Below are 20,662 nucleotides of genomic sequence, written 5' to 3'. Positions count from 1 at the left end.
TATATATATATATATATATATATATATATATATATATATACACAAACTGCAAGAAAAATCTGCTGCAATAAAGTTTAATCAGAGTATATATTTACCAATGTTAAAAAATGTCTAAATACAGTAATTAACTTTTCAGTTCAGAAACATTGCTATTAAACTGCATTCTAAACACAAAATCCCAAAAGTTTATTCAGTCATGCACAACATTTTGTTAAATAACCACCTCTGCAATCTGAGCTGAAATTAGCTTAACATCTTAACATTTTATATAAAACATATAATTATGCTTAAATTAAGTAAATTTTGTAAATTAATTGATTGCATAGATGTTTGTAACAATAAAAAAAATATAATCAAAATAATTTTTGGCTGTTCACCTTTGGTCCAAAACTTGTGAAAACTAGAAGTAACCTGATCCATATTGCTGTGTGGGAACAGAAAAGAAAGCATTTTGACCTGATTAAATAATAAAAAAATGCAGATTTACACTCAGAAGGAGGGAATTAAAGAGATGAGGTGTGTGTGTGTGTGCGTGTGCGTGTGTGTGTGTGTGTGTTATATCCTGGACTGCCACAGTGCTGTTTATATCACATACATGAGAACATAATTCATGAAAAGGATGTGTTTATTATATATTGTGATGCTGATATGGTTTAAAGAAATGGGAGGATAAACAATAATAAAAAGGATATCTAAAAAAATTAAAAAAAACAATTAAGGAAGAAAATACTTAAATCACCATCAGCAAAATGCATCAAGTCTGAAATGGCAGAGGAAGTAAATAAATCAATCAATCAATAAATAAACAATTTAAACTCATCTCTAATGACTGTCATCTGTGTAAATGTCTCTACTTAATTTTTTATTTTCAAAAAAATACATTGAATTTGTATTTTGTATTTTGACTGCTTTTCAAGATTTTTACTGCTTGCGTTTAATAATTTTGCTAAAACTTAATCATTTATAAAACTGGGGAAAATGTGAGAAATCGTCTACATCAAATCTAAATCTATAATTGTATTATATTCAGTAACTGGCATGATTAACACACACACACCATGGATTTTGGAGACCCCAAAACCTATCCATCTAAGCTCACTAAATAAGTCCCCATGTCCCCCCCATACACACACACACTAATTACCTTCACTAACCGGAATAAGCACCCAAATCTACCCAACCCCTCCACCCGGCTAGCTACCCCCTCACCCCACTTTCTGCCCCTCGTCCCACTAACAACCCCGTCAACTGCAATAATCACTAACCTTAACCCCACCAACTGCCCCTCCCACTACATCAACTGCCCCTCGTCCCAAAGGGGGCAGGTAAAAGTAGTGGGGTAACGCAGGGCAGAAGAAAATTATTAGTCTAGAGTTTATTTCCTCCTTTTTCCTGTTCAAACACAGCAAACAACAATATTACAAAAATCTAATTGAAATAATAATTGGATTAATAATAATAATAATAATAATAATAATAATAATAATAATAATAATAATGGTAACAATAATAATAATAATAATAATAATAATAATAATAATAATGATGATGATGATGATGATGATGTTAATGTTTTCTCGCATCTTAATACAAAGCAGAGTTCCGTGATATAAATAAAATAACGCATTGCCTTATGAAATAAATAAGACTTCTTCTTTGCATTCAGAGAAATTCAGTCTGCAACATTTTTAGACAACTGGCCATGAGCATTGCCGCCTTTACATCATAATCTCTTAAAACAAGGATCGTAAAGAAAAAGGGCGGAATGAAATCATATTAAAACGCTATGACGCTATGCTCCGCCCCCTAACAGCATCCAACTTTTCAAACGTTATACTAAATAATTTTTTTGCTAAATTTCAGCCATAATCACAAGGTCTTTAAAATCTTACCAAGCACACACTAGACACTCCGATCGCTTTCCTTTTCCTTTTTATTCTTTAAAACAAGTATCAAATGGCGCTTAGATAAAAGCCTTGATAAAGAGTTTGAGTAAAAGGCGCGCGCTCACCACCTGTTGCAGGTAAATCAGCTGCAGCGCCGTTTCTGCATCCGGGTCTTATCGAGGCTCCAGCGGGACCTGCAAAACACGCACACAATTAGAATGTAAACTGTTTTTAAATGCAATCACATTAGCATCCCAATATTATATCAGCCCTTCATATGTATAAACGCACTTATAACATCCCGTTATAAGTATAAAACTAAATGTTTTTATTCATAAAGCAATAGACAATGCCCTTAAATACAGCTTTCACGTTTGCATAAAGATCAAGCATGTTGTTTTTATGAATTAATAATATTTTAGTTCTCTGACCAGAAAAATTGAGAAATAACAAAATGCTGCAAAAAGTGAAAAGATTCAAAAGAAGATTTACCGAGGATTAATATTGATTGTTATTGGTTAATATTGATTGATTGTTATTGATATTTGTGTATTTTGTCCACAGTCAATAACAACACCTTAACTAAGTACCAAATTATATTCTAAGGCGCCCATTTAACATCAAGTCCTTAATATGCTTTAATTTCTGGTGGATTCATTGGTGTTTGGTTAAATAATGAATTGTCGGCTTTAACATCCGCGCGCATGTAGAAGAAGCCTTCGTCAAATATTCATTTAGCACTCGGTTTGTGTGTGTGTGTGTGTGAGAGAGAGAGAGAGAGAGAGAGAGCAAGAGAGAGAGAGAGATTTTCCTCCTCTGTGTGTGAAATTAAATCCTCTGAGAAAACCACTGACACACGCATACACTCTAATAATAATAATAATAATAATAATAATAATAATAATAATAATAATAATAATGCATATGTATAATAATAATAATAATAATAATAATAATAATAATTAGTAGTAGTAGTTGGAGGAGGAGGAGGATCAATATTATTTGAAGTTAACTTAAAAAAGGTAAAAGGTATAAACCAAATAGAATAAAAAAATTAACTATATATTTTTGAAAGTTTACATATTTTGAGAAATGTATACATATAATATCTACAATTTGCATATTTGTAAATTGTACACTCTGTAAACTTTCAGATTTCGGCGTTGAAAACTTAAAACCACTAAACCTATATTGTCTCCACTCACATTTTAAAAATCATTTAAAATTCTACGGCTATGAATTTATATCAATTATGCACTTCAGTTGATATACTCTACTGATTTTCCGACATCGCAACACACACTTTAAAAAAATAAACTCCGAAATGTAACATACAACACGCAAACCTTTTAAACGCATTAAAATCATTATAACCTTCATAAGGTATTTCTAGTACAATAATAACACATTATAAAGTTTACAATGCCTAAATGACATAAAATATTTACGTAGTTTAAATATTAAATATTTAATTTAGGTACATGTCGGTAGAAGTTATTATTATTATTATTATTATTATTATTATTATTATTATTATTATGCAAGTCATGCTCAAATAAAATGCAACAATGTCCATTTAAAAGATGCATAATCAATCCACTCAAAAAACAATCTAGAAATTAATAAATAGTATTATTATTAAATATTATTATTATGATTATGATAATTATTATTATTATTTGTTCGGTCTTCTGCATGTGCAAAAATAATCTGATAAATAAAAAATATTTTGTTTTAACCAATCAAATCCACATTTTATGTGCATATATTTTCAAGTTTTAAATACTAACGTGATTATAGACAGTTCAATGAAAGAAATGAACGTCTACCTGGTCTCACGCGTCTTCAATATTTTCTATTCTTCGAAAAAACTTTTAAGCGTTGCAATGAGTCTCGAAGTCCTTAAACAAAATGAAAACATAAATAATGTAAGAAAAATACGTTACGTTTCCATCTCAACTTTAACACATGTGATCAGTTTACAAACATGCGTGTGCACCAACACACGACCGTAAAGAGAGATGTAGTGAAATAAATACTTACTGTCAGTTTGCTGCAATCAAGCTTTTCACAAAAGTTAAAAAAAAACTATAAATTAAACAAAGAAATTATACTAATAAGTAAAACCAGCAAATACGTAATTCGTTTGTAAATATCAGTGTTGATTTTTTTAAATGACTGTCATGAATGAATAGTAAGTTTAAGTATAAAAGAGGCATTAGATGATAAAATCAAACTTCACAACATAAAGAAGAAATCAAATCAAAACCCGAAACAATTTCAAATATCCAAATTTCAAAAATTTATTCATTTCAAACTGCATATTGAAAAAAAACCTCAGCTCAAATTTTAACTGTTATGTCGCTATTAGTTCAGATATGTACATGTCGCGTGTTTGGCATATGCCTACAGGCCACAATTCTTTAAAATACAACTACGGAAATTTCTTAAAAAATAAAAACTCACAGTAAAATATACAGAAAATTTACAAAACCATGAGAAAATAAAGAACACAAACTTCATAGCTCTAACAGATGGAGGGTTGGAGATTAAACAAAAATATATAAATTAACGCGCTTCTCACCTGAAACTAAATTAAAATGGTTTAGTACTATTTAACCCTCGAGGTGAAACATTTTGACCTGCTCTTTACTTCGACTTTGTCTTGACTTCTTTTTTCTTTTTTTTTTGCACAGTTTGGAGCATGATAAGTGTCAATTCTGTCATTATCTTTTTTCAATAAAAAAAACTCTTAACTGTAGTTTATACAAACATTACAACTGATTGTTATGTTTCTTTGATAAATACTGTACAAAAGTTGATTGCAATAATAAAACATTTGATTGATTATTATCCCTTTTCCCGATCCCACTCACACACTGCCCATTTTCCATTTCCAAAAAAATCTCATAGATTTTAATTTTTTTTTAAATGCTTGGCGATCCTACCGTTTCTTTTTTAAATAGAAAAGAAAGAAAGAAAGAAAGAAAGAAAGAAAGAAAGAAAGAAAGAAAGAAAGGCTTGTGTTCTTTTTTCCTTGGGTCCTTTACATGTTTCCCTCACCAAGAAAAAAAAACATTCTGTACAAAAAATAATAATAAAATAAAATTAATATAGTCCAGTCTAGAGGAGTTCTGTGTGATAAAAAAAATAAAAACAAAAAAAGTAGTTCATTTACATGTGCGATAACGGGATGGTGCCGTTAATCGTGGTGGCGTGCACAGGTGCGCTCTGGTAATGCTGCGACAGGTGCAGTCTGCTCTGGCCCGTCTGCTCGGCCACTTCCGCCCCGGGCAGATACATGCTGATCATGTCCCGCAGGTCCCCAGTTTGGCACGAGGGCGGCGGCGGTGCGTGTGCAGGTGCGGGCGCTGTGGCGGCTCTAACGTGAGACGCGGACGTGACGGCGGGTGGACTCGAGCTGGCCTCGGATTTCACAGACGAGCCCATGGAGCTGAGCTGCGGGTAAGACGACATGCTGTAGGTGGGCGAGCCGTTCATGTAGGTCTGCGCGCTTGTCATGGAGCCATACGGCTGCAACGCGCTCATGTCGTAGCGGTGGACGTGGTGCTGCTGCTGCTGTTGCTGCATGGGACTCGCCGCCGCCGCGTAGCCCAGCTGTTCCTGCATCATCCCGTAGCCTCCGTTGCTCCAGCAGCCGTTCATGTGCGCGTACGCGTCCATCCTCTGATTGACCCCGAGGTTGACGCCGAGGCCGCCGAGGCCCGAACCCACGCCGGCGCTCATGCCGTTACCGCCCAGATTTCCACCGCCGCCACCGCCCGGTGCTAGGAGCCCGCCGGGCAACGCGTACTTGTCCTTTTTCATGAGCGTCTTGGTCTTCCGCCGCGGTCGGTACTTGTAGTCCGGGTGTTCCTTCATGTGCAGAGCGCGCAGCCTCTTGGCCTCGTCGATAAACGGTCGCTTCTCAGACTCGGACAGCAGCTTCCACTCAGCCCCCAGCCTCTTACTGATCTCCGAGTTGTGCATTTTCGGGTTCTCTTGTGCCATTTTCCGCCGTTGACCACGGGACCACACCATGAACGCGTTCATGGGCCTCTTTACGCGCTCTGGACTGTTCTTCTGTCCCGGTGTGCCGCCTCCGGTGTTCCCGGTGCCGGTGTTATTACCCCCGGGATTGGGTTTCAACTCGGTCTCCATCATGTTGTACATTTAAAACGCCGGTTTGAGGGAAAACTCTTCCTCGACCGACCAAACGAAAGTAAAAATAAAATAAATCAAGACAAAAATTACAAAGTTCCAACCCTTTTCGGAGTAAAAAAAACTCTCTTCTTTCTCTTTTGCTCCCAGTAAAAAGTCCTCTCGCCCTCACAAAACTTCTTTCTGAGTCTTAAAGAAATCAAAACTCCTCCGTTTTCCCCTCTTCCGACACCACAAGCCTTGACAACTCCTGATACTTTTTGAACAAGTTAATAGACAACCATTCATGGAGCGACTGTCACAGCGAATATAAATGGGTTTCCACCTGGCCAATCAGAGCTCGCCTGGGTGGGTTTGATTAGCATAAATGGGCGGGGCTACCCAGCCTCTCGGCATCGAAGCGCACACAGCACTAACTCGCCAAAGAGTTTAATCATGGAAAAGATTTTAGTGAAAATCTTCTAAAAACTTGGAATTATTACGACATTATCCTTATTTGATGACAGGATATTTTATGTTAAACATGTTTGATATTTTACGGATGTGTTTTCGTTCAACAGCCGGCTAGTTGTTCTCACAAAAGCGAATAATTCGATGTTTTACGTGAATAAAAGTTTTAAGTGAACACTTATTTGTGACCCTGCTACCAACTACAAACTTTTTACAAATAACTCTAACAAGTAGTATTTAAATTCATCTTCCTTACAAACAGCCTAAAATACTATAGCTAAGGAAATCCCTGCATTGCATCTGACATCTGCAACAGGCTATAAACATAAAATCTACTTTAAATACAGCTATGCGGATTATTATCTATTTGATCACTTGTTTATCTCAGTTTTGACTTGTATTACATGCGTTTTTTTGCGCCTAGATGCGACTGAATAGACATTGGTGTCAATCATTACAAAATAAGCAGTTTTTTTTTGTTGTTTGGTTTTCTTTTGTTTTGCATGCTGTCGCTACATCAAAAAGGAAAGAAAAAAGCGAATAAAGTAAATGTTTTTGAAACAAACTAAAACTCCAAAACTAGATGCTAAACAAAACTTTAAAAAGAGCAATATACTTTACAGCAGGTGCACCTACATTTGCTCAAAATACTATTTTACACACTACTTGCAGCTGTAGGAATAAATCTAACATTAATCTAGATCTACCAGATAACATCATACTGTTGTGTGTGCGCGCGCGCATTTGCATGTACGTATGGGTACTGCTTGACAAAGAAGTAAGTCTCAGTTAAACCCAAACTCATAGAGGAAAATCTCAGGAAATCTGAGGAGTAAACATTTCGACTTGCAAAACAGACTTATTGTTAAGAGCAGCATGTGCGAGGAACTTTTAATTGATAAAACGCTTCAACAGCGCCCTCTTCTGTCTGGGTTTACCAAAAAAAAAAAAAAAAATATATATATATATATATATATATATATAGAGAGAGAGAGAGAGAGAGAGAGGGAGAGAGAGAGAGAGAGAGACGTGCTTCCATCTACGTTTGTTACCCTTCTTGGTATTTACTAATCCTACATTGGCTGTTTTCGTGAATATAGGATTAGCAAAAAACAAATTCGGTGTGTGTTATAGTTACTAAAGGGGAGAAGGAGGATTGAACTTGTTAATGTGTTATATAATGTGCTATTTATAATAAAAATGGCTTCTTATATATCGTACTGCACTTGCTCTTTCAACTGTTTATGAAAGCCTGTGTGATTGTCTCTATAAGGCTATATTTGTATGTAAACACACACACACACACAGAAAGAGAGAGAGAGAGAGAGAGAGAGAGAGAGAGAGAAAGCGTTACAAGCATCTTAATGTGGCACTTAAAATACCACTTTTGATTAGATGTTTTATTTAAAAAAGGAAGTTAAGTAACATATTATGTGATAGACTTTTATGTAATAGATTTTTCTATGTGATTGGGCAGATAGAAATCTGTGGCATTGTATTTACAGTATACAGTATATTCTCTCTGTCTCTCTCTCTCTCTCTCTGTTCCAGTCTCTGTTATTCTTTAGACTACAGTAATGCAGAAAACCATTATGATTTAAATGTATATAATGCATGTCTACCCCCCCCCCCCAACCCCACCCCCCTTTCTCACTCAGGCTTTTCCTAATCTGCTTATGGAGATGTGATGCCCAGCAGGGAGACTGCATCACTTTTACAGTGTATCTTTTTGTTATTTGGAATTGTACTAATTCACCCCCCCCACACACACACACACACACGCGCGCAATTATACAAATACACATACTGTATTTGATACATATTTGATACACAACTGACCATGGTGTATTATGTAACCTGATTCAGTAACAGAAGAACAATTAAAAATCATAATCAGAAGATGTAGTGCATGACAAAGGTCAAAATAAGAAAAGTATCTATCTATCTATCTATCTATCTATCTATCTATGTGTGTGTGTGTGTGTGTGTGTGTGCGCGTGCGTGCATGCGCGAGCGCGCGCGATAAAAACACACATATGTCCACTAGGGGTCGCGGTGACTGCAGATGAACCTCAGCGGTAAATGTTTTCATAAACTGAATGTACGTAAAACGTGACGAATTCAAAGCACGATTCTGTCGTTATATTAATTATACTTAATATATTGCATAATTATATATTATATGTATGTGGAACACATTAATAAAATAATAAAAATAACTATTATATAAGTTACAAGAATATCACATAATTTATAAATGAAGGTCACATTTATGGCAAAACGATTAATGAAGCATTTTAAAATCATTTAACATTTATTTGAAGAAACTTTCAAAATACTTATAGTAAATATACATATTTTTTTTTCCTTTTTGTTATTTTTTTCTAATATTATCCATATGAACTGAAGAAAAAAATACAAAATATATTTTTTTACAGTGAAATAAGATAATGCTGTCTGTGGGGAAAATGTCCAAATACAGCATAACACCAAGGGAGATTATTTAGTATATTTTATGATGTTATATGATATAATTATATTATCCAAAAAGGCTTATATATATGACAAAAATTATTCTTATCATAATTCTTATCCTACAGACATTAAACAGCGTTTAAGTGTTTAATTGAAAACAGGGAGTTCAATTATTTTAAATCTATTTAAATAAGCCACGCCTCCAGACACCTCAGGCGCCAACTGAAACTTCCGGGAAAATTTGAAACTTTTTTTTACTATTATTTCCCCTGTAAATCAGATACCTAAAAACAAATAAAAAAAACATAACATCTTAATAAATGTTGTTATCATTATTTTACTTTATTAATGAAACATCACTTTCTATTTTTATTAATTGAATCTAATTAAAACTCCTTACTTACCCTATATTCCTATACACACACTTTTTAACATAAGGTAAAGTCATTTAAAATGTAAAAATATAATGCAATAATGGTAGACAGAACAACTTAACAATAGCAAAAAAGTTGTTGAACCACAATGATTAATCCTATTAATTAGTAGCCGAATTATTAATCAGAATCTAATTATTGGCCTATGATTATACTCGTATGCTTTTTATTATATCATTCTTACTATCTACACAATGTGAATGTCATAAAGGCATAAACAAAAACACTTACTCTCAAACACAAACAGAATAAAATAAGTACTTGCAGGTCTGTATCATAATTTAAACGCCAAGTTAGTAAATTAGGCTGTATGAATATGCAGTGGTGTAGAAGCCTATGCTCATATACAATGAGGTCATTTTACCGTCAGCAGGGAGCTCCGACTCGGTTAAGCGTCCGCCCTGGGTTCAGCGGGGAATCCTGTGAGCTGTAGCCGCTCTCCGGTGCGTTTCTCCCGGTCACGCCGCGCCCCGCTGCCCGCTCTCTCCGCTTCTCTCTCTTTCTCTTTCTCATTCTCTCTGCGCGCATCTGCAACGGGAAAAAGGCGTTTTATGTCCATACACAATCTGAAAAAGGGGCAAGAATGCATCAAGAACAACAAAAAAGTCAGTTAGCTAGAGCAGCACTGCCACCCCCTCTTCTCCAAACATAATGAGAAGGAAATAAAAGCTTTATCTTCCTTTTTTTATTCGGCGGCCATTCAAAGATAATTTGAAGCCATTGTTTTCTGGCACAGATGGTTCTTTTATTTCTAATACAATAACACGCGTCTCTTTGTGTGTCTCTGAACCACAATATAAAAAAAGCAGAAAATCTAAAGCCATTTTTGTTCACTTTTGTAAAGGAGCAACAAAAGCAGCCCTGAGCTAATGGGCTCTCAAAGAGCAGCCAAAGAAGACTCTGATAAAAAAAATACTGATAAAATGTATTCATTTATTTATTTATTTTATCTTTTTTGCCCATTTATATTTTTTTACATTTCTCCACGTCTTCTGTTTTCCCCTTTTCTTCTGTTATTTTTGCATTTATTTATGTAAATCATTTTGATTAATGAAATATTCTTTAGGAATAAATCTGCACACTGTAATTATAATATATGATTATAAAATACAATAACGCTGCAATATCAAATTAAAAACACATAAATCTAACATTAACAACAACTAACCACATGCGAACTTGATATTTGGACAAATGATTTGTCCATGCAGCTGTGAAGTTGTGGCTTCCACGTTCTCGTGGTTTTAATGATTCGTTTATTTTACCATGTCGTTTCCTTTTTATGCAATTTGCACTAGATTCACTTATCCTCACATGTGGTTCTTCTGCATTTGACACATTTTTATTCACACTTTACGTGTGCACGTGATGTATTCAATTTTCCATATGATTCATTTTCTTTCTTAAATTCCTGCTCATGTTATTGTTTCTGCATAGTTTATTTATGCCTGTGTGTCTGATTACACATCAAACATTAAACGTCACATGTTGATTTTTACACGTGATTCTTTTGCAATCACGTGTACAATCATGTGTTTACATTCAGATTTAACTGTTAAATGCAATGCAACATTGAATATGGCTCTCATTTTTACTTGATAGAGAGAGAGAGAGAGAGAGAGAGAGGGAAAAAGATTAAAAAATTTTTTTTCAAAGCCACCTCCTGCAACATTGTCATCTATTTCTACAGGCAATTAAGAATACATGCACTCAACCAGAATTCACGCACGCACGCATACACACACACACACACACACACACACAAAGCTTCAAATTTTCAATCAGCATTACAATTTATTTTCCCTAATTATGCATAATGCTCTGAACAAAGAGATCTTAAGGAATGTTATTCTCCCTTCACTCTGCTATTGACAACATATTGCACTGTATATATCTGATATTTAGAAATAGTCCTACTATTACACTAAACCATACAGATAATCCAAAACAAAAGACCAAGTTGTGCTTTTTAATAACCTATGATAACATGCAGTTCAACGCTGTAATTAATTCATATCAATGTTTTTATTTTTATTTATTTATTTTTTTTGCTTGCTTGTTTGTTTGCTGTTTTTTTATTTAGTAGCACATGTTTTATTCCCTTATACAACAGGACAATGTTTGATTAATTAAACTTCATCATATTTTTATCATTCATCTGCTTAACTAAGTTTTATTCATTTTAGAGCCATAGAGTAAAGACAAAAAAGCCCAAGCAGGGAAAGTTGCTCATCACTGACTATAGGTAAGCATGTGTCTTTTTCTACGTACAGTATAGTATCTCCCTCTTCACTCTCTACACTCTGACATTAATCCACTCTACAACTTTTGTCCTCTCACAGCACCAATGCTTCTGTTCACTATTAAGGCTTTAAAGCAGGAAATAATGACTTCAATCAAAATAGCAGCGCTGCTAATTAGCTCACACAGGTGCACACAGATTACACCAAGTCTAATAATGACTGATAACAACATGGAAATCTGATTATTGAGGAAAAATGTCTTTAAGAACTAACAGGAATTTACTGTAAAATAAGCATTTTAGATTTAGAGGATGAACACATTTGCTAGTGAGCTCATCATTAATCACATGATAAACAGTATTAATGATCATTAAGTAAACTGTCTGAAATGATAGCAAGCATCAGTACTTAAGGCTATACTCCATCTCTAATCACAGCATGCTAATTGACTCCTATATGAATGATGGGGCGTTTCATTTCCATATGCATGAGTGTGTTGTCAGCGCTAATGCATGTATGTGTGTTTTATGGTTAGTTTGGTAGAGGCAGGGGGACACTTCAGACCCCACACTTTCCCCCTATGGACTGAGCTGAATTAGTAATCGAAGGAAACAGAGACCTGTCACTCAATGTCACATTGTGAACTTCTTAAACGCTTGAATGGATGCATTTTGTGTGTGTGTGTGTGTGTGTGTGTGTGTGTGTGTGTGTGTGTGTGTGTGTGTGTATGAGGGAGGTCATGGCCCCTGTCTCAGCTCAAATGGGATTGTCCTGATCATTTGTGAGAACAGACACAATCCATGTGTTATTCATTAAAGAAAAAAAAGATTCAGTGTGTGGTTTGTTTTTTTCTGTTAATTGAATTCCTCCTCTTAAAAAATAGAGAGAAACGTGAGAGTGAAGGAATAAAACTATGTGGTGATGCTAGAAAAAGTCAATGCATCAGAGTAACTGTTATCTATCTATATAACTATTACCTAAGGACTCCAGTTATTATCTAACTATTTCTTTTACTCTGCAGCAATATGTTTATTATTATTATTATTATTATTATTATTATTAAAGAAAAAGTTGTCTCTGACATAAGGTTTGTCCATATTCTCTCTTGTATTATACGAAGGGTATTCAAGTCAAACTTGGACTTTTGATATAACAAACAGATATAAAAATAAAAACTACTTGATCAATATAATCCTCTGCTACACTAATGCACTTATCCCAGTGTTTTCCTAGTGATTGGAAACTATCAAGGTAGAAAGTTTTTTCAGCAAGCTGGATCCATGATTAGAGAGGTCAGGGATGTAGGAAGAATATGGCAATAACTGAATCACAAAAATTACTTTCACTGCGTTTTTACAGACAGGGTGACATATGGTAATTGGCGTTATGGTGGTGTAATTTATCATGTTACATTCAAAATAAATTTCAAGTCCTGTTTTGACTTGAATGCCCCTAATAGAAGTTATAAATAGTAATTCCCTTACCAAGCCTCTCTTTTTCTGATCTCTCTTGAAGCCAATTAGACAAAGTGCTGACACTGGAGACTCCTTTAATAAATGTTAAATAAAGTTTCCTGTGAGTGTGCTGTTATTATCCAAGCAATAAGGATTAAAATTGCAATATTGAACAGCACTGATTGCAATATTAAACAGAATTAATTCTTTTTTCCTTAAAAATATGGTTTGTACCTAAAATGTAGTAAATAAACCATGATGTGTTTGCTGACTAACTTTTGAATGGTTCATAATAAAGTTTATCGAAACGTTTTGTGTCTTGGATACAGGTGTTAATTTTTACGTGCTTATTTTACACAGCATCATTAAACTCTGTAATTACAGAGTATTCCTGTAGTACTATTAGTGTGCAGAATGTTCACCCATTTGCTTTTACCAAAATTAGTTTTTACCATCATTTACATCACTTCCTGCAATAACACAAAAACTAAGACAGCAGCTAAGATGCGAAGACATACCAGATGAAGATGTGAAAATCAAGATCTTTATGTGATTTGTGGCAGAGGCTTTGAATGACGTTGCTTGTCGTTTGTTACCTATATTAATAGACTGGTTACTTGTATGTAATAACCTTTTATATACGCTTGTGCTTCTTTACTATACTAGCTTTTTGTTACAAGCTCTTTACTGTATTAGTTTCTTACTTCTTAGCTTTTTTGCCTTGTTAATTGTATTATTTTACTTGTTATTTTACTAGCTACAAATATTAGCATGTTACCTCTTAGTTGTATTGGCTTGTAACTTCATAGCTACATTGCCATACTTCTTGTTAGCTATGTTTGCTATTTTTTTTCTTTTTTTTTAGGTATATTAGCTAGTTACTTCTTAGCTATATTGCAAGGTTACTTGTTAGCTATATTAGCTTTTTACCTTTAGCTATAATAGCTTGTCACATGTTAGCGATATTAGTTTGTCACATGTTAGCTATATTTGCTTGTTTCTTGTTTGCTACATTGGTTTGTTACTCTGTTTGTTATATTACATATTAGGCCGCATTAGTACTATGAAAGTATTTCTACATTCCTCAAGGAAAAATCTGTGCATTCTCAGTACTGGTTCTAAACCCAGGTAAAATGGGGAGAATTGTGTCAGGAAGGGCATCTAGCACAAAACATGTGCCAAATCCAATTAGCAAATTGGATGGCCCAGTCTGGGTATCCTAACAGTAGCAGCCAAAAGAAAAATAACAATTACAAAAACTTTTTAGCATTATTAACTTTTTATTTGTTAGACAAGGAGCAAAAATAAAAATAAAAAAAATGTTGGATAATGGATACATTGGTGCTTAGTGTTAGAGTCAGATGGCTATGACTTCAAAACACAAGCTGTTTAACCAAGACCAGCTCTGATGATAAATAATTTTAAGTTAAAACAACTGGCAAATAAATAAATGTTGCATTAGGTCCATCAGGTTGATCTAAATTAATCATCGAAACGAGTGCGAGTACAGGCAACACAGCAGACAAGCAGACCGCTGTGTATCGCTTCCGACATGCATATCTGCCGTGAAAATGTTATCAAATCAGCCACAGTCATTAAGCCATTTAGCAAAGCAGCAGCGTTTTAGTCATGCCTGAGTAATGATGTGTGTGTATATGCATGTGCGCGTGTCTCAGCAGCTCAACAAAGAGCATGTTGTCTGCTCAAGAAAATTTTTTCTTCGTCAAGCATAAAGATTAGAGAGATGATCTCTTCCTAGCGACTAGTTAGACATAACATCCTGAGAGGAAGTTTTAAAAAAGGCAAAGAATGTTGACGTAGGAAGTGAGCATGCTGTAGAGATGTGACGTGATACCGGTCACAACATAAACTCATGTGCTTGGCATTAAAAACAAACAATGTCCAGTGTTTAACACTACATTTACATCAGAATTTTAATTATACATTAAATATTTCTTGACATATGGGCACCCTCCTGCTAATTTTATACATGTAAGCATAATAACGTTTTTCAAAAACAATATTAAAAAGTATTGGGACATAACAAACATTATACAATTCTAACTACATTGCACAGGTTCATGTGTAGCTCCTCTGTTGTTTTGATAAATGTATGTTATATCATAGACTAGTTTGTACATGAAAGAAAATTTTATTTAGAGATGTTTGTGTTTTTAGTTGATGGCATCTGCTGTTTGTGATGAACTCCGCATGCTGCTGTTCTTATTTAAGACGTTATTATATTTAAATAGTCTGTACAAAAGACAGAACAAAAAAAGACAACCTTAGTGTGCTGAGCAAAGTTTAGATGCTGTTAAGACAAAATGCTCAGTGCTCAGTGCTCACAGAAGAGTACAGCTTTACCTTACTGTATGTGTAAGAATTTCCTTTCTTGTTCATTAATACTTTTGCATGTGTGCAGTTCAAGGCACCTTGCACTCATTTTAATGGGCACCTTTGCTGATACTGCTCTTGGCACTCAGGTGTTGTTTCCCCACAATCTTTGCACGGTTTGCAGTCCGCTTGGAATATTAATTATGATATACATCCACATCACCATGATTCATCTCCTTTGTTTATTAATATAAGCGTGTGCACTAGCCTTACATCACATACTCTCATTGATGTTGGTATTGGTGCAATCTTTATGAGTAGAGAAAACAAGGACAGCTTGCAAATTTGCATAATTTTATGCCTTTTTTAAAATAACATTTGGTTATAATCTTGTACATATTGTTTATATTGCTCTGCTGGCTTATAATTAAATATTTAATTTATTATTGAAAATATTACTTATAAGTTTTAAGGTTTTGCTAATAATAAAGCAAACTTGTTTTGATAGAGTTAAGAAAATAATTATGTAAAAAAGGAAGATATTCATTCATTTATTCATTGATTTTCGTCTCATTATAAATATATAATTCTTTACATAAGGTACAGTAGTCCATGAAGTCCTCATAAATATTAAAAATATATATTTGTAATGATGTATCATTCACTCCATATTGCGACAACATCATGTGACCAGGTTTCACAAACATTTCCAACATTTACAGATGATAATAGATTTTCACCCGCTGTTCTTTGCTACTTTCTATCACACACCCTTTTCAAGGTTATTTTCCCATTGAAACATTTTAATTAAACGACGTCGCTTTATCGTGACGAACCCGGAATGAGGATATGTGTGGGGGGAAAAAACACTCGGTCCGAGCTGCACCGAAACACAAAAGGTGTTATTAGAAAATCAGCAGGCAGAGTAAATAAGGAGCAAAGAACATATGTCTTATATTTGCACATCTTGTCTCGCTTCAGCTGCATTCAATTAAAAAAGACTCTGAAATGCAGGAACCGAGAGCTGCTGAGCCGACGGAGCGGGATACAACATGATACCTGCTCTATCAGTGCTGATTAAAACCACATAAACACGTTTGCAGTGTTTTTGGTCCACTGGCACCAGGGGGCAAATTGAAATCCATTACAATTAAACGGTAAGTCGTGACACAGAAACCAGGTCAAGTATGAAATATTTCATGTGTTACATAAGTTTTCCTATAATACTACAATTTTAAGTTAAATATTTACATTAAAAAATTGCGAACTGTAAATATTACAGCCCACATGAGTGATTTCATATATCATACATATTACGTCACAACAATATGGTCCAAAAGTATGTCCCATACTACCAACTACCCTTCTCAAGAGGTTACATTAATATACAAATGAATTTCCTCCATGAACCTTTATACACCCTAAAGGGGGTCCCGACCAGTTGCAGGGCACAGGCATGCATACACTTACACACTATGGGCAATTTGGAAACACCAATTAGCCTAATTTGCATGTCTTTGGACTGTGGGAAGAAACCTGAGCACTAAGAGGAACACCGACAAGCATGGTGAGGAATGCATACCCCATGCACAGACCTTTTGGCAAAATTCAAAACCTTGACCCTGGAGTTGCGAGGCCACAGTTCTTACCACTACAGCACTATACTGCAGTGTGGTAACATTTTATCAAAATTATATGGAGTGTCAAAGCAGAAAATCATATTATGTCATATCATATCATGTGATTTTTTTTTTTGTTTATTTCAATTTTACTTAAATGAAGGCCTCCTCCTCAAAGAAAATATTCCCTCAGCATCCTCACAGCATGTCCTTAGCACAACTTCCAAACTAAGTTACACTATATTTAGAAGTTGTTGTTGTTGTTGTTGTTGTTGTTGTTGTAGATTTACTAGCATTCAGGCATTTTAGCATGTTCAGTATAAACCACTGACTATACAGTGCATTGTTTTGAGGAGGTAAACCTAAGTGAAAAAATCATTGCTTAAATAAAACAAACATGTATATGTTTTCCAGTTTGAAGTTAAAATACACAGAAGTTTAAATTGTTATAACTCAAGGCACATAAAGGGAGACTATAATTGTTTCAATATCTCTTGTGCAAAACCCTTTTCATTTAACCACTATCTACTGTATTATATCAGTAAAGTTAGGGAACAGCTCTAATTTATACTGGTTTAACAAATCTATGTAGATTATCAAAACTAGTTGTCTAATGCAAGCTGAATCATGTTGCTTAAATTGGACCCACAATAACTTTTTAAGGTTAAAGATGAGATTATGGAATATGGCTGGGTTGTACCTAAATCATTACATCTTCACCATTCCCAAAAGCAAATAAATTGTAAACATAAATAGAATTGAAAAAGGCTCTGAAAGCCTCTATGTTACACTATGAGAAGTACAGGTACTTCACCTTTGACCTAATTTACTCCAAATAAATATTTTTGAAGTTTGAAATTTGTAGATTTCTATTTAGGGTTCAGATTTTTACTTAAAATATAATTTACAAATTTCAAAGTTAAATATGTGTATATATCAGATAGCGACAGGCACATGAATGCATATTTTTTTATTATTATTATTTAAAAATATCATAATAAAGCAAAGTTGGGACTGGAAACATTAATAATACCTTTTATTATGTGTTTTTAGTTAAACAGACAGAAATTGTCTGATACTATAAACTTGAAAATCTGCATTTTTATCAGAAAAGAAAATGGAGCATTATGCCACTTCTAGAAAAAAATTATAAACCCTCATTTCATACAGATGAATTCATTAGAATTTACCATTTTGAGGAACAGTTGCCATAATGAAAATATCATTTCTGTTTAATAATAGAAAAAAACGCTAGAATGGCCAATGTGCAATCACTAGACAGATCATCGCCATCTTCTTTTCAGACATACCGATGGGCTTTGGTTTTTTGTTTACCGGCCAATTTGAATTCAAATAAAGCTTTGCTTCTGCTGACTGCACATCATTATCTGACAGACTGTAATCCCGGCCGTAAATCCTACATCCCGCACAGCCAGGCCTCTTTGTTTGGGATTACTGCGAGCTTAGCCTATCACAAAGAGAAACTCATTCCTCTGTAATTAAGTGTGGAGAGTCATTTTTCCTGACGAGACTGAGAATCCCAACGCATCACAGGATGATACCTTTTAGTCCCTGGAGACACGGGGATACATTACGGATCATCTCCATCCAGCGCGTGCCTCATCTCTACATCTATCATCTGGAACTGATGATCTCATGCTGACATTGTTTTTATTCAATACATAACACGTTTACTATATTTCTCAATTTCCCCAGAATCAAAGTTATTTTACAGTATTTATTTGTAAAACACATTAGCAACCAACAAAGTTAGAACTCTGCACATTGCGCATTACATTGCAAAAAAAGTTTTATATTTTCACTATGATATGAAGCATCTACATTTCTGCACTTGAACGTCGCTAAAGATGTTTAAAAAGAAAACATCTTAGATGCACTGGGAATTTTTTTTTCTATCAAATCTTAAATGGATGTCCTGTAAGCCCGTGGAGAGGTACACACACACACCACACACACACACACTCACAGTTACACAGACTCACTCCGTCAGGGTTTCTGTCGAAGTCCTCTGGATGTTTTGTTTTGATGGTCGGCCAGTGAGCCAGATCAATATAGCTTTCTCGTTTTTTTCCTTAAATGAGGGAAATCCAGGAAAATAAAGAGCACACTCTCACAGATAGAAAAACGATCAATGAGCAGAAACTAAAGGTGGAGAGAATTTTGGTATCTAGAAGGATGAAATTGCTTTGGTTTGGTTTCAAAGCATTTCTAGTTCTAGTCATATGATTTGTATAAACATATAATATATATTCATTTATTACTTTTTCTTTTCTTTCTTTTTTTTGGCAGTTTTAAAAGTTTTTTATATGCAGAAAGCATTCCAAACTGACATTTTGTGCATGGTTTGTTAGAGTCACAAAGGAGTTAAAAAGCACTATATGTATAGAATGGCAAAACTTTTTGCTTGTATCAGTGTGATTTAGCAAAACACCATAACTCCACTTCCCAGTTTTATCTAAATAAAAAAATTATTCTGTAATTGTGTTTCTGGCAATGTAACTTACACAATTTAGTATCAATAAAATAATATGGTGTTTCAGTTTTTATAAAATAATAAAAGTAAACCGAAACAAGGAAGGAATTTCTTGCACAATAAAAAAAACTTTAACTGCAAATATAATTGTAAATAAATAGTTGTAGATAATTAAAAACACTTCAAAAATCAATATTCACTACCACTTTGATAGCTGATAATCTTCGATAATCCAGTGCCGTGTCATAGAAGTCCATGAGTACTGGGGAAACTTCTTTGACAGTGAATGTAAACATCATTGTTCTAGGCCTCAACTTGCTCCAAAAGTCCATCAATTTATTTGCTTTATTCACAGCTACTTTGCCAAGCTGGTAGTTCCGCTAAACCAATCACATAACAGAATGAATTCATGCAATTAACTCTTCAATACAGTAGGTAAGTTCAAAGCTTAAATAAATTTTATATGTAGCAGTTTCCAAAATAAAGGTTATATAAACAACCATTTACATTTAGGCATTTGGCAAACGATCTTATCCAGAGTGACTTACAAAAAGGGTTTTCCTGCGGAAAGGAAATAGCCAGAATGAGTTAAAAGACTCTTTTTTTTCCGCGTTTCACTAAATTATGCATTCCAGATAAGTGTGCAATGCTTTGTGGGAGTTGTAGTTTGCACAATGTTTAACTGGTAGCTAGAAGATTCCACAACATTTTAGCTATATTAGCATTGTACCTAAAAGAGCAAACTGTCTCTTTACGTGTGTACACAATGTTCCTCTGACGTCAGACAGTCATTTACTGAGGTATGAGATCTGTGTCTGTCCTGCTGCGTTCACACTCTTTACAGAAGAACATAAAAAAATAAAAAATAACAAGGCACATGCGTGTGTGCGAACACACAAACCCATACACACACACAAATTTTAGTATTAGTATGTACTAAAAATTAATTTTTTTAAATGCGAGGTGCATCCCTAGTTATAATATTCTTTAAAAATATTACTATCCTGTGTGCTGAACATCACAGTCTGTTGTGTACAATCTGATGTAAGACTCAGGATCTCACTGTTTTACACACACACACAGTGTCTAATGACTAGTGAGGAAGCTTCAGG

The 20,662-nt window shown here is 34.4% G+C and overlaps 1 protein-coding gene and 1 long non-coding RNA gene across 2 annotated transcripts in view; both read right to left on the bottom strand.

Annotated features, from left to right (window-relative positions):
- The window catches only part of LOC128543085 (uncharacterized), a 46,661-nt gene that overhangs the window by 9,486 nt on the left and 16,513 nt on the right, over positions 1-20,662 (bottom strand). The window contains exons 2-4 of the long non-coding RNA XR_008365696.1: positions 9,771-9,934; positions 3,716-3,787; positions 2,012-2,080 (exon numbers count right to left, since the gene is read on the bottom strand). This is a non-coding gene — a long non-coding RNA (uncharacterized LOC128543085). The remainder of the gene's footprint in view (positions 1-2,011; positions 2,081-3,715; positions 3,788-9,770; positions 9,935-20,662) is intronic.
- sox2 (SRY-box transcription factor 2) lies at positions 4,182-6,317 on the bottom strand. Its single transcript, XM_053513399.1, has one exon. It carries the CDS (start codon positions 6,057-6,059, stop codon positions 5,061-5,063), a length of 999 nt encoding a protein of 332 aa, XP_053369374.1. The 5' UTR covers positions 6,060-6,317; the 3' UTR covers positions 4,182-5,060.

The sequence above is a fragment of the Clarias gariepinus genome, chromosome 15 (genome assembly GCF_024256425.1).
Source record: "Clarias gariepinus isolate MV-2021 ecotype Netherlands chromosome 15, CGAR_prim_01v2, whole genome shotgun sequence".
Taxonomy (NCBI): Eukaryota; Metazoa; Chordata; class Actinopteri; order Siluriformes; family Clariidae; genus Clarias; species Clarias gariepinus.
The sequence above is the reverse complement of the archived record's forward strand: the minus strand, read 5'-3'. Positions and strand labels throughout refer to the sequence as shown.

What these genes read in the sequence shown, in the direction of transcription:
- sox2 (XM_053513399.1), bottom strand. Translation starts at nt 6,059, where the DNA reads ATGTACAACATGATGGAGACCGAGTTGAAACCCAATCCCGGGGGTAAT.